The 15,360-nt window shown below is 41.0% G+C and overlaps 1 protein-coding gene across 1 annotated transcript; it reads right to left on the bottom strand.

Moving 5' to 3' along the window:
* Positions 1–748: 748 nt before the first annotated feature.
* On the bottom strand, positions 749–15,360 carry mboat1 (membrane bound O-acyltransferase domain containing 1). Its single transcript, XM_058648584.1, has 13 exons — positions 15,043–15,360; positions 13,556–13,701; positions 13,106–13,183; positions 11,374–11,469; positions 8,896–8,951; positions 7,883–7,937; positions 6,575–6,767; positions 5,139–5,331; positions 4,904–5,007; positions 4,717–4,781; positions 4,464–4,596; positions 3,752–3,903; positions 749–3,127 (listed from the first exon to the last, which is right to left on the bottom strand). The coding sequence occupies exons 1-13, from the start codon at positions 15,121–15,123 to the stop codon at positions 2,944–2,946; spliced, it is 1,536 nt and encodes a 511-aa protein (XP_058504567.1). The 5' UTR covers positions 15,124–15,360; the 3' UTR covers positions 749–2,943.

Raw genomic sequence — 15,360 nt, 5'->3', positions numbered from 1 at the left:
GGCGACGTGTATTTCATTCTCTCATTTGCTTGTTGTCCTCCTCCTTCCTCCTGGATGTCATTAGTTGTGTGTGAGTTGGATCAAAACACAGGTACACACACACACACACACTCACACTCACTGTCTAAGGGGAACTTAGAATACCAACAGAGATTAAACGACTTGGGAGGAGCGTTGCATAGAGAGGGTTTGACTTGATGTAGCTGAAGTAAAAATAGTAGCACATGAAAACAAACAGCACAAACCAACACTTTCAATTACTTTACAATGAGTTTTACTAATTTCTATAGATCTATGACACAGTGTCAATATCGGACACGGAACAGTGATATCGTACCTTCCCTGATTCATTGAATTGAATTGAGAACGGGTTCTGTCGAGCTTTGATATCAGTCGTGAGTCCCAGAGGGACAGGCGGGGACAACAGGCTAAAAACGGTAGAATCCACTTCTGAAATGTTTCATGGGCGTGTTTACATTCATACTTCAAAACTGCCTTGCTTTACTGGCTCAATGTTGCTTTCCCTCCATCCCATAAAATGAATCGCTTCCTGTGTGCAGCACGGGAATGTCGCCGGACGACATTAGCATCGAGTCCAGTGGAGCTGTGTGACGTCATCTGACGGCGATTTAAATGTAACAGACAGACAAAAATACTCCAGTTTGAATCAGAATACACCAACTATACACAATAATACTTCGCTGTTATTATTGTACGCCAACTTTGATGAATCGAAACTCTCGAGACATTAGTTTGACTGAAGCTTTATTTGTAAATGCCACTTTGCTTTATTTCTATACCGCTCTCTGCTCGTTCCTCCTTCATACAAACAAATAATACTAAAAATTAACAGTTGGGGACATAAGAAAATATCTCACGCTCACATTATTTGTTCAGACATAATTCTGTCAGCAAAAACACATTCACAATATCTTCACCTTCACTAGTACACCATTCAAATAGCTGCACACTCTGACGACACACGCGTGCCCGATGTTCACATACCTGAAGTGATTTCACGTTGAGGGCAAAGACACACACACACACACACACACACAGCTTCATATCTCAGGACCTTTCACTTCTGACACTTTAATAACTCCAGGAGAAAGACTAGTTAAATATCATAATAACTTATTTGTCATTCTAACTAGTTATAAATGACAAAAAGTACACTAACAATCACCACTTTACTTTTTCTCCACCTCAACTCTCGAGTATTTCCTCTGTGGGGTTTAGTAATATTAGCGTTAACTGAATGCAGAGCCCTGCCGGCCCTCGCGTCACCACTTCTAACAAGTGTGATTTACTGCATATGTGACGCAGAATTTAAGATCTATTTACATGTAAACAGGTTTAAAAAAGGATTATGCTGTCAAAAGCACAAAGATGCGTTCAGATTAAAATCATCCCCCAACTATCTCCATCTCTACAACACTATTAAATAATGAGTTACATCCTGTGTCCACATTAGGCCGCTCGTATCGTGCGTTTAAAGGGACAACCTGACAGTTTCATCCCCAGGCGCTGCAACATGAACAAAACGTCAAATATTCATGTCCTGAAGCTAAGCCAATTATAAACAAGCCTATGTGTTGGAGGAGATAGCACCATTAATAATCATATAATCATTTTTTATTTAGTTTTTTGATTGTGCAAAAGTTAAAAACACCAGAAGGGAATTTCAAATATTGCCAAGGAGTTAAACAGGAATGAAGAAAGCTGCGTTATGTCTGTTTCAGTCTCTCCCACGTGATTAACCGTCATTCCTTAAATCAGCAGAGGTCAGAGTGAGCAGGTGAAATCGACCTGCTGCTGCTGCTAATCTCCGGTAAATCTACAGCTTTTAAATCTGTGCTTTTGTGGAAAGAGCGAGAGAACAAACGCGCCCCACATCTGACTTTTACACTTCAATTCTAGGTCACATGTTAAAGGAATGTTTACCTCCTCACACCTTTCCTCTCAGTTTCACCACAGCTTTTTTTTTTTTGGTTCAGTCACACTGATATGATGGCAGGTTTTCAGGCACCGTTCAAAAGAACTGTGTCGCTATTACATTCCGCACTGCTTCAACGCATCCCGTTTGAGATGCAAACTGTGATGAGGGGTGTAGCTAAAGGACAGGCTCGTCTTTTGAAACTAAAACAAAGTTCTTTATTTGTAACAATCAAGTCTCCTCACAAGGAGGAGCTGTCATCTCGCCTTGGAAAAAAAAACTCGGAGAGCTGCTATAGTTATATCAAGTGAATCTCTCCCCAGTGGGAGGAATACCGACACGGTCCGTTTTTTTTTTTTTATGCTAACACACACACACACGCACATTCACACACTCTTCTAGGCACAGTGGGTGCAGAGGGCACAGACTTCTCTCCCTCTCCCCATGGCATGCTCTTTTGTTGTGGCCTCACAAGGACGTCCTTTGTGTGCGGTCTGACTGTGACTAAGTGCGAGCGTGCCTCAGGGAGAGTATGTGCAAATTTGAATTTCCTAGTGTCTGCTTTTATGCACAAGTTTGTTTTTTGTGTGTGTGTGTGTGTGTGTGCTGGCTCACATCACACTCGTAAACAGGTCAGTGCAGGTAGAGGACAGAGAGGAGAGCAGGCCCTCTTTTCTCTCTTTAGACAGTTCTATTGTTGTTGGGCGCAAGCAGGATGTGTTTTAAGATGGACGTGGAGGGGACAGTGGATGGGGAAAAGTGGCGTGAGGCCAGGTTTTCTCGAGGTGATGGCGGTGACCACGGAAATGTTGCTCCAGCTAATGTTCAGCTTTGCAATCGGCCTGATCACATAATACACTGCCAGTACCAAAGGTTTAAAGCCTACATTGTCTTTCAAGAATAAATAACACACTGGTTTCTCAGTTCAGGTCACGCTGAATGTCCTTCAGGAATATTTACTCGTCTTCAAGAGAAAACCATGGTACATGACGGCGAGGAGGGGATGTTCAGTCTACTTTGTCATTGTTGTTGGAGTGAACAGGCTGGCACTGGTGTGAGCATGAAGACAAGGAGGAGGAGGAGGAGGAGGGAGGTGCTTTAGTGGTGGCAGTGGGGTCTCTGGGTTTGTGCTTGTGATGCAGGGCGATCACAGACAGAATGCTGATGATGTGCATATGAAAGTACATGGACCTGAGGGAAAGAGGAGGAAAAGTGTAACTTTTGAAACCTTGCAAACCTTGCAAGTAATGCACTATAACTCATGCATAGACCTGGACATTGCAAAGTAAAGCAGGATACATCATGTGGAAAACTAAAATCTGTAATATTTGCTGAACTGCTTTACCAAAAGGACAAAGAAAACATTGTTAGTGTTTTCTTGTTTGAGAGACTAACAAAGTAATTCTTATACAAGTGATGTTGTTCTGGAAGGTTCCACAATTAGGTGGTTGACTAAAGGAGCATCTATTAAAGGCTTGGTCTTTGCAAACAAGCACATTTCAATAATCATGTTAATCAATTGAGTTTTTTTATTAATTTAATTTTCAAAATAAAGCCTTGTGTCTGTGGTTCCATTTTATCACATGGTTTTATTTTTGAGATTATCGACTAAATATTCTTGCATTTTGGACAGAAACTGGGAATCCAGAGATATTGAGATATATTCTGAAATATTGTAGATTATTCACTTGTGTGATGATTTCAGAGATATGTCCTTTGACTTTACACAAATGTGTGGAACTACATTACTGATAAAAATGTCCCACACAAAATAAGCATGTGAACATACTGTACTCTAAGTCGGTGAGGACGTACCTGTAATAAACCAATGTGGAATCTACTGCCAGAAGTAGAAAAGGCATGACCGTGTAGCAGATGGCCAGCTGCGTGGCTGCCCAAGTTAAGATGTCATAAAACAGCTTCAGGCCTCTGGAGTCCAGGAAGTAGTGGCGAATAGACCTTCGTATCTAGTGAGGAAAGACACAGAGAGGGATGAGTTTTGATTCAAGACCAAACTGCTCACACGTTTCTAGAACCATTTAACAATTCTCAAAAAGTAGTTGTTTGCAATTACAGTAAGAGTTCAAGATCGTTCATATTGTTATTGAAAGGTCGGGAATACAATTTAGCCTCTTCTTCCCTTAAGCCCTGCCAAGGTTGCAAGAAACCTTGGCTCGATGACCAGTTTTCTGGACCACAGTCCTCCTCCAGTGAACACTGTCTCCCTCTGCCCTCCCTGCACACAAGGCAATCCCAGTCTAGATCATTCTCATTTATGGTTCCCAAATGGTGGAATGGGCTCCCTAATGCTATCAGAGGGGTGGACTCTCTCCATATCTTCAACTCTTGAAGACCCACCTCTTTCAAGAACACCTTCTCTCTAAAATCTTTTAACACCACTAAGTAACCCTAGCACTTATTCCTTTCCTCATCGTCCTAATTCTAATGAATCCCTGTCTCTGACTGCACTGTAGTTTTCAATGAACACTTTCTTAAATATCATTTTCAGAAGATGTGAAGTACTCACAGCACGTGCTGCTATGGTGATGGGGATGGCAGTGATGAAGGTGAAATAATACCCTGGATAAACACCATGCCACAGGGCCGACAGTATAAACGTCAGTGCCAACCGGTGTTTGGGGGCTCGGTCATAACACACACTGAGGGGAGGGGAGGAAACAGACACATAGTCAAAGGAGTGATATGTGATATGGAAAGCCACACAGATGTTTTCTCACCTTGAACATGACATGACGTGTGTTCACATTTGCTGCACTTACATTTTGAGCCAAATTCCTGTCCGAATATTCCAGTTGTCTATGAATGTCTTAAAGCTTGTTGCAGTCTGAAAGACAATTTCATTTACTGATCAATAAAAAAAAAACAATAATCACATAACAGTAAATAAACGGTAATGAACAATGGATTTTGGAGGTGTGGATCAGCTTTAATCACGTGGAGCTGTACCTCAATTCCAAAGATGTTGAGGTTACAGACGAGATCCCACGATGGTTTTCCATGTTCATCCATCCCAGAGAAGCCATAACCCGCAGCGTTGTTCACAGCATCGGCTGGTAAAAAAAAGAAAATCACTTACTCAATGTGCTTATACTGATTATAATATAAAGTCTTAATATCAGCAGCGGACAGTGACACTGGCCAACTACAATTCCCCTATAACTAAGTTTGACTCTGTGCTCACCAAGTGTCCAGGCAAAGTAGAATTTGGGCCTCGCCGCTTGTATGGAGAAGAAAGCATAGGCGAGCCTGGTGAGGAAGGGGGCGTGGCTGACAAAGTGGGGGTCCACGTTGTACATGATCGGCAAGGACCGAGTCACAGTGAGGAAAAACAGCATACAGCCACAGCAGACCAGCAGCTTGTGACAGACGGCTGTCTGCGGAGAAAACAAATGGATGACTTCAGAGCAGTGATGGAGACACACGTGAGGAGGGAAGAGCTGAGCAAGTTCACGACAGAACAAACTAACGACACTTAAAAACAAGAGTGGAAAACAGCTGCAGGACTATTTACTGTCACTCCCCTTCTTTTATTTTATACATTTATTGCCTTAATGTTATGTTGTTCCACTGAGACAACAGAGCAGATCAAACAGAGAGTGTCAACTGCATGATGCACATTATAAGCATTTCAGAGCAAATACTGTACGTCTCTCCTTATTTCTCTGTTTTGTGCCTTTTGGCTTCAAACAAATTACTGAAACTCTTGTCTATGTCAATTTAAGGCTTGTGTCCCATGTTATTTAAACCTGGAAGCTTTTCTTGTTCTTATTATTAAGTGTAAGGACAGGACAGTGTCTTCAGGCAAGTCAACACAACACAACACAAGACAAGACATGTAATTCACTCTTCTACTATACGTCTTTGACCAAACAAGAAAGGCCAGGGATAATTACCACTTCAAGAGGAGCACAAAAATAATTCAACACTCGACTGGCGACCCCTTTAGACAACAGGAGAACAATGCATTGACTTATATCTGACTCTGTGTCAAGTGTGGTGAGAATATGACACTAAAACAAGCGCACTCAGGTGCATGTGGTTGCTCTTCTGTCTCATCACCATCCACTTCTGGCTTGTCCTTAACTTCAAACCTGACATCGGCACGTTTATTTTAAGTTCACTGGATTTTTCTTTTTAAACGCTGCATTTTCAGCTCTGCGTTTTTTGTTTTTTTTATCTTTCATCCTGTCTCTCCTCTTTTTCGCGCACCACTGCCACACAATGCTCGCCGCCCAATCGGCCCGACTCACTGGTGAGTGCAGATCCATCACCTCAGCAGAGAATCGCTCACTTCCTTGCAGTTTCCTGCATTCGTCATGTAAATAGCATTGCGCCAGGCACAGGTGCAGCTGACTTTAAAAGGGAAGGACAAATGAACACCTGCAAATAATTCCGACATTAACTACAACCCTTTTGCACCTTGCACCTCAATTTGTGCCAAGATTATGTCCCGTGTACCCAGCAAAATTGAAATTGAACATGGCCTAATGCACTTGGGCCATACACTTAAAACCATGCGCAATAGATCGTTTATGGAGAACCCTTAGAGTCTTAGGTTATGCTGTGTCATTATGTACAAGTACAGAATGTGGCAAACAAATGTATTGATGAACTGACCAGAGGTGATGGGTCTGGTGTCTTGTCATAGCCATTCTGTCCATTACACATCCCCACGTGCTGCCTAAGCCTCTGGCTGGTGTGTCTGCCCTCTATGAAATCAATGTAATCCTTATAGTTACTGCACGGCCCCACCAGGACACTCAGGAAGTTCAGATTGTAGCTCAGGTACTCGATGAGAGATGGCCTGACACTAAATAGGACAAAAGAGAAAATAATCACGTCAGAAATCACTGAAAACAAAACTAGAAACACTATTTTAAAACATCCAGGCGATGTAGGAATTGCAAGAGTAGAACTGAATGTTTTTGTTGCAGTGAGGCGGAAAAGCATGCCATTTATTTTTAAATAAATCGACGGTTAAAAATGGGTACAACTGTATTGATGTTGGATGGAAAAGGCAAATACAGGTACATACAGTACAAGTAAACAGTTTCACAGAAACAGAGACAATCTGAGCCTTTAAAGCTTTAGTCTGTTACTTTTCATCTCATTCATAGAAATCCTCTTCACTTCCTGATAGCCATCAAGAAGGAAAAAGAAAGAAGTGTAACCTGCGGTTTTTTATTTTTTTCCCCCCCAGACAACTTGAGTTATTGATGGCTATCCAAATTTGAAGAGGATTTCAACAAATAACACAAGTAAGTGTTTCAGAAAGAAATGACAGACCAGTTCCTCAAAAGATATAGAGGAACTTTGACCTCATAAAGAAACAGCAACTTTAAAACAGGATCTACAGTACATCACAGGTGAAGGCAAAGCGACAAGAATCGATTTAATCAAAGTAAAGTCGGAATAAAATAAAAGTACGGTAACAGACATGATCTAAATGGTTATTGGCCCAGATCATGTGTGTATATTTTGAAATGACATGCACTGAACACCAATGAATGTGTTTTTATTGGTTCACATGCATAAAAATGTTATATTTTCATGCATCATTATGCCTCTTTTCTAAGTTGCCGACATGCTTTTTTTTTTTTTTTTTACATGAATAAGCTATTCACCATGGTTGCCTCTTGTCATTGTCCTTCGTGGCTAAAGGAAAAGAAAGACTGATTTATTTTTTAAGGTGTTAATTCAGAGACAACCTCCTGTGCACACAGACTTAGACAGGGACACAAAGACCAGATAATACATTAATGTTGCAGCGTAAACTGTGTAAAAGGTTGGGTTTAAACAGAGAAACCAGCTCATGTCAAAAGAACACACACATCAAACACCTTGACATTATCCAGCAGTATTCACAGAGCACAGTCCTCTGCCTCACCTCTGATGTATATTTCACACATCAGAGGTAAAACTTACTTTATGGCATGGAGCTTCTGCTGTGGGGTGAGCTGCTCAGATTTCTTAGAAATACCTGAAAAACAAGGGACGACATCAAGGCATCAAAAGCCCTGGAAGATTTAGTTTTCCCACTTTTGATCAAACCTTAATCTGACACAATATTTAATTGACTCTAATATGCCTTTTTCACAGAATACATTTTGTTGCATCATTGTAGGAAAAAGGCTTGATTTCAATTCACTGCTTAAGTTCCACTGTTTTATGCACAATAGTCACATTTGCTGTTTTCTCACCAGCAATTCGGGCATTTTATCAACAGGCAGCGGTTACCAGCGTATTTTTAAACGTGAAAATGATTGAGAACTTGTCATCTGTGCATATGATTACATGACTTCCATGTCATGTGAAACCGGCGGGAAAAAACTAAATCAAGTAACCAAAGTTGTCAGTAGACTAACAGTCGACAATCATCACCAAATGTTGGTCACTGTCCGTGTTATAATATAACATACCACACCATTTAGTGACACAATGTTGTACATGTGTAAGTGTACGAACAGAACGATCAGAATCAAAACAGTGACTGTCGCCCAGTGATGATGGCAGATGGGACGGGTATCACTGATGGACAACACCAGGGCTGAACCATTTCAGGAATTGCAATAGCTATATGATTCGCGACATCAGAGGGAATGGTAATTTTTACAACATTAATCTCATTTTCATTCGAATGATTACTGTGTGATATTTGTGCAGATCTATGAGAAACAAAGATGTTCTCTTCAGTCTGTAGAATAAGATGTGTCACGATCAAGACAATAATTCATCTCAAATTATATTTTGACACTTTGACAATTTTATTGCGATTGAATGTTCAGCCCTAGACGACATCTTTGTGCTTTTCCTATTAAAACAGAAAATAATGTGCTTCAGTTACATGTTGAGTGACTGTGAAAGGTTGTTGCCTCTATCATTACGGACCATTTGAGTGTGTACGTGTGTGTTTGTGTGCGTCCTCGTCTCTCTCTTACCATCATGGAGCTGGAAAGCCAGTGTGGTGATCTTCTGAGTTACTATCATCAGAGGCCTGAGCAGAAAAGGGCACTTTTGTTATTATGATTAAATCATTATCACTGAGAGAAAATACTGATTTCCACTGCTGAGTGGACTCAGTAGAGGTGAGAAAAAGCATGTCATGTTTTTTACTTAAGATCAATGTGAAGGATTTTAAATTCAAACTTGCATAAAACTTGATTCGATTCAAAACAGTGAGTCATTTGCTCTATCATTGTGAAACTAATCAGTCTCTTCATTTCTGCTTGTGAATCATTCTTTTCCAGCAGTGTTACAGTATATCAGCATTCACCATCACACTGTCAAACCAGGATGACCACATTTCCATCTCCTCAAGCTTATATTATAGAGAATTGTGGTAAAAAGATGATCTCATACATCAAATACTGTGGTTTATTTTCCAATAACTAACTGTTTATTTGAGAGTGAATCCGAATCATCAGAATCAGAATACTTTATTAATCCCTGAGGAAATTGTGTAATAAATTAAGTAACAGTAAATTTGCAAACACTTGTTGTTGAGTTTCCTTTAAAGGCTCATTGTGTAACATTTAGGAGAAATGGAATATACTACTAGTTTGGATACATGTTTCATCACTTTAAGATAAAACTGATTTCCCTAGCTTTAGAAGGCCAAGTGTTTTGGGGCTCGGTCATAACACACGCCTTTATACCTGGCATTAGAATGCAACTCTGGCGTCCACATCAAGATCCAATTGCTATCTGATCAAAGTCATCCCTCCCTTAGGTCACCTCCCCCTCTGTGCACTGCCACATCATCAACAACAACAACAACAACAATGTTTACCACACATGAAGTCACGCAATTGTATGGACTCCTCGTTGCTTTTTGAAGCAGGGAAACAAGTCGTCTTTGACAAAAGGAAACCTGACGAAAGCAGAGGAGACTGTGCAATTTTGTCACCGCTGTCACGTTAGCTGTGCTCTGCTCAGTTGTTGTGGGTGGAGCAAAGACGCATCGGACCCCCCCCCCGAAAGTGGTTTCACAGATCGAATAACAATCCGTCCTTGGTCCTGTATTAAGGTGGTCAGGCGCTATGCAATTTCAATCCGATGAGAGACAATTGGCATTATTAATGCCACTGGACCTTTAAGTATATATGTATAGAAGAATATAACTTAAATCATTCGTTTAACCATGTATAGATAGCAACATGTGAGGTAATAGTGTTGTGCATTAAGGTCCTGCATAGTAATTCCGAATCTGACCAGACAGTTTTATAGCCCCACACGTTTCATTCACAGATAGAGACCTCTCTGTCCCAAAAATGTAACCCAACAAACATGCCCACACACACACACACACACAAACACACACACACACATAAACCAGCGTGTGCGAGGCTGCATTGTGCGCACAACATGGAAAATTGAGGCTGTGAGGGTCTGGCTGCTGTGTGGCTGCCAGTGGTAGCTTAGTGAGAGCTGGCAGAGAGCTTTAGAGAAACATTTTCAGGTTGCCAGCTGATGTGGGCACCACTGCAGCCTACAGATTCTGTTTTTCCGTTGAAACCACAGTGTTGGTGCAGTGCACAAGACCTAGACCCAGCTCAGTTTCTCTTTGGCTGCCTTGCACTAATTCAGTAAAGAAACGCTGATGGAAATGCTTTGAGTCAAACAGTCAGGTTCCACAGTGGCTGTGTGACACCTTTCTACGGGGAAAGCAACACAACGCTGCTGCTGTGCCAGGAAAAACTGCCTCAAAAGAATTTAAAGCATCATCAAAAACGAACATCTCTGTAACTCTGAGACTTTTAATCTGTCCTGTCTGAAAGCTTGAACCAGCTGGATTTTGATTCAATGAGCGATGCTACCAAAGGCTGAGTCAGAGGCCTGGCTGCTCATCACCAAAGTCATGTGGAGTGTAAGTGAGGCTGCCAGCAAATTCAATCCAAACTAGGAGCGGGCAGAGAAAATGCCGTAACACGGGAGCGAGCAAATGCAACACGGGTGATGTTTCTTTTTTGTGGAAAGCCCTGACCTATTATATGGGAGGTGTTCCAATATTGCATCACACCAATGTGAAAGTATCTGTGGAATTCCAATTGCAAAAAAACTTTTTCACAAGGGACAGTCTTCAAGACTTCTTCTTTTTGAGCATCGAGAAAGTCCAAAAGAGGAAATGTAGCATTTTAATAAAGACAAACTCTCCCAATAGTGAGTACCTCAACTCTACCTTGGCTGGACGATGTCCTTGAACCGTTCACACAGCTGCTTTCTTAATCAGTGAGGTGTATTTACACAAGGCTGTGGCCCTGGGGACTGTGTAAGCAGACAACAACCAGGTATGACACATTAGCTGATAACTGCTCTAAAACTGAAGTGATTAATAAATATCTTGTCAGCAGGAAGGCGTGGTGATGAGAGAAGGAAAGAGGTGAGGCGAGAAAGTGAACGCTGAGGTGTTTCCTTACCCAGAGAAGTCGGTGGACAGTATTCCATAGTTGAATATGATGACTCGGCTTACTTGGCACACTGTCAGATAGCCCATAGCGATCACCATGGAGTACCTGTACATGGAAGCATGAACCAAATTCAATCAGACAAGAGTACATGTACATTTGCTGCATAACAACACCTACTTAGCTGCCACCACTTGGTCACTTGCCATAAGACACTTTAAGTCACATCTCTGGCTAATGGTTATAATTGTATTATAGAATATACTGTAGAGCAGACATTTGCCAAAGAAAAATATCTTTTGCCAAAAATGCAATACAGTACCTTTGTAAATTTGAAATGGGTTAACAGTTAAATGAATGACAATAAAAATATGCTGAAGGTGTGTTTACTGTATCCTGACTTAAACGAGAAGCTAGTATTTCCCTGCACTGCTACCCACGTACTGACTGCTCTCTAAAATGTAAACAACACATGAATCAAAAAGAACTTATTGTATATCCTCCTACACACAGGGAGTGTTTAAGAACATGAGCTACAGATTCTTTGATGTCATTACAACAAAGTGGAGTGATTACTAATCTGACAGTCACTGCAGTGTATGCTGAGATTATCTTGATTCATTGTGCTACAGTGGTAAATATGTAATGCGGTTTATAACCTGGAACAATCCTGGCACTGCGTGTGGCTTCCTTGTGTACAGAATTATACCGGGTTTATTTTGCATGTAGTCCCTGAATACCACAGCAAGTCAAAGTTAACCAAAACAATTCATGTTACTTCTCATCATTAGACCACGAGCACAAGAAATTTAAATGGGAATGTTTACCACATTTTTCATGTGTCCAACAATACCATTATCCAGGCTGAGCTATGCGCCTGAGCCACCAAACAACCACCTATGACGTAAATAGTCTCTGGGTGGATCTTGTCTGACGAGTTTTACCTCAAGCCAACGGTAAGTAGAATTGCAGCACTCGCACTAAAATGAGATGCTGCTGTAGCAGATCAGTCATGCACCTGTCATCATGATGAGTCTTCTGTCATTCTGTCTACAAACATGGAGTCAACGTATTGACTGTGGTATACCAGGACTTTGTTTGCCAAAAGCCAAAATTTAATTATACAATTTTATGTACAGTAATATTTCCAAAATAAATTGTAGGGCTGCAATTTCCGATTATTCTCATAATCAATTCATCTGTCGATTTTTTTCTCAATTAATCGAGCACTTGTTTAATTCATAAAATGTCATCAAATTTTCAGTTTTCATGATTTCTTTGTTAAATGGAGCAAAGGAACCAGAAAATATTCACATTTAAGTAACTGATTAATAATCGAATAATCTTTGCAGCCATAAATAATGACTGCATTTCAGTCAGTCAGTCTGACTGTACACCAATGGTACAGTGGCACATAACATTTACAACAGCATGGGGTTTTTTTTAGAGTTAACTGCTGCATTTAGCTGACACATACTCCTTCAGAAAATAAATAAAATCGGTCCTTTGTCTACCACTCAGTGTTCACTGAGCTAGTGTAAGAAAATAAAACAAAATGCATGACTACAATGAACAGAACTCAAAACAGAACACAGCAAAATGTGAGCCTTCAAATTGCAGATTGCAGATAACGCGGATCAACTCAGAAGAAAGATTTTTCTGCTACTATATAAACCCAACATTTCTTTTTTCATAGCATTGCCACATGCATGATTCTACCCGAAGACGAGAGACAAAGACTGACCTGTGCACACTGCTGATGTCAGCTTTCACAGTGATCAGGTAATTCACAGCCACCACCATCAGAATGTGAGCAGAGAACCTGCAAAAAAGAACACACACTGTGAGGACATATTATGTCTCAACAATATCGTCACTTGTCAGTCAAAATATGGCCACAGTTCTCTGTGTATCTCTCCTCTGTGCACTCTTACTTTCTACAACCTCTTTGTCCTCTTTGTATAATTGCTGGACCCTGCACACTCGATATCTGTCTATTGGTCAGGAAGGCAGACAAACGATAATTGAGACCTGCTCATGGTAATCTAGGAGAGAGAGGGTCACATATTTCCACTCAGCCATGTTGCTAATAATGTCATGATACTGGCTCCATGTAGGGAAACACGAATGGGTGGAGTGTGATTGTATGAGAGTGTATGAATGGTGCACTGTGTGGGTCAGTGTCAGGCCATACCATCCAAAGCAGAAGATGAGGAAGGCAATGCCGAGTAAGGTGGCCACAGCATGTCTGACCAGGGGGTTAGCATGGCGAGGACTTAGGTAGAGACGAAACCAGAACGCAACAGCCAGGGCAAAGAGCTGACATGCCAAAAAATTGACCTGTGTGAGAGATAAAGATAAGGATGGAGGTTTGGAGCTGCTCAGAACAGTCAATAAACAAAAGAGTTTGGGCACATTGTGAAGGTGGCAACAGCCGGAAAACACAAAACAAAGAGGATGTGCACTTTTTCTGTCACTTTTTAGGTACACCTGTTTAAAAGTTTGTGTATCGAAATAAACCTGGCAATATGATACACATAACGTGGGTGTTGATATAAGAAAAGTGGCATATATTGAGATACTATAACTATATATATACTGTGAATATACACGCACACAACAGTAAACAGTTTTCGTCATCTCAGGGAAGGAGGGGAAGAGAGTAAAATGGCAGAAAGCTTATTGTCAAGAATGCACTTTTAAGAATCAAAACAGTATAATGCTGTGAACTATACCAATATTTAAGTGTATCAATATTTTTGGTAACTTTGGTCGTTGGTCTAACTGTAGTATAACTGAGTAGAGTATTTCAGAAACTGCTGATCTACAGGAATTTCCATGGACAACCATCTCTGGTGTTCACAGACAATCAGCAGTTTCTCTCTGAGAGAAAATGCCTTGTTAATGCCAGAAGTCATTGGAGAAGGACCAGACTGGTTCAAAATGGTAGAAAAGCAACAATAACTTTTAAAATAGCTCTGAGCACACAGCAGTTAAAACTTTGAAGCAGATGGCCTACAGCAGCAGCAGCAGCAGCAGCATGAGACCACACCCTGTGCAACACCTCACACTTTATTAGGTGTCCTGTGTACCTAAGTGGCCTGTGAAAGTAAATAAACCGCAACTATTACATTTTAGTTTGTTTTTTGGGGGGCCAAACACCATTTTCCTGCATTTTATGGCTGACAATCTAATCGAGTATTTGAGAAAACAACTGATTATGAAAATAATGGAAAGTTGCAGCTCTATATTGTTATGTTATAGTTTGTCTCCTGTTTCATCATCAGTATAAGTAATTGGAGATAGTTGCCATCTTCAAAACTCGCCTCTTCAGATGGGAGTATTATTCACTTTCATATAGTTTATATTATCTTATTTAACATTTTGGTGTGGGTTTTTTATGTTGTTTCTTGTAATTTATTTGACATGTTCATGTTGTAGTGACTGTCTTCATACTTTGTATGGTGACCTTGAGTAGCCTATAAATAAAATGTACTATCGTTATTGTTATCTGCCGTGTGGGTGATGTGATCACTGAGGAATCTCTGCATGTCTCTCTGTGACCTGATGACACTACACTTTATTACAAATAACACACAGTTCATTCAGAAAACTGCCCACTGTATACTTAACACCTAACACTTAACACGTCCAGGCTGTGCTGCTGGTCAATCGTCCTACCTGATCGAGAGGAAAGCCCAGGTATTCACTGACAGGCAGCAGCCACTGAGATCCTGTGGTTTTAAACGCACTGTCGTCCATCCTGCGCACCTCCACAGTGTCGCGCGACACCGCTGTGTTCCCGTCTGTTGTCTCCCCACTCTTCTTCTTCCACTCCTTCTTCTTTCTCTCTTTCTTTCAAAACTACTTACAGTTTTCTGCCACTGAAACACATTGTTAGTCCGAGAGACTCAGTGACAAGTCAGACCGGTCCACGGGCAGGCAGACGGAGCATGGTACTCCCAACACTCTCCTCTCCTCTCCTCCCTCCTCGCCCTC

The sequence above is a fragment of the Solea solea genome, chromosome 13, assembly GCF_958295425.1.
Source record: "Solea solea chromosome 13, fSolSol10.1, whole genome shotgun sequence".
Taxonomy (NCBI): Eukaryota; Metazoa; Chordata; class Actinopteri; order Pleuronectiformes; family Soleidae; genus Solea; species Solea solea.
The sequence above is the reverse complement of the archived record's forward strand: the minus strand, read 5'-3'. Positions and strand labels throughout refer to the sequence as shown.

Excerpts from the sequence above, each read along its gene's own strand:
- mboat1 (XM_058648584.1), bottom strand. The coding sequence starts at position 15,123 with ATGGACGACAGTGCGTTTAAAACCACAGGATCTCAGTGGCTGCTGCCT. Across the intron at positions 5,332-6,574 it reads CACCAGACCCATCACCTCTG|ACAGCCGTCTGTCACAAGCT; the intron begins GTCAGTTCATCA and ends TTTTCTCCGCAG. Across the intron at positions 3,904-4,463 it reads TCACCATAGCAGCACGTGCT|ATACGAAGGTCTATTCGCCA; the intron begins GTGAGTACTTCA and ends TTTCCTCACTAG.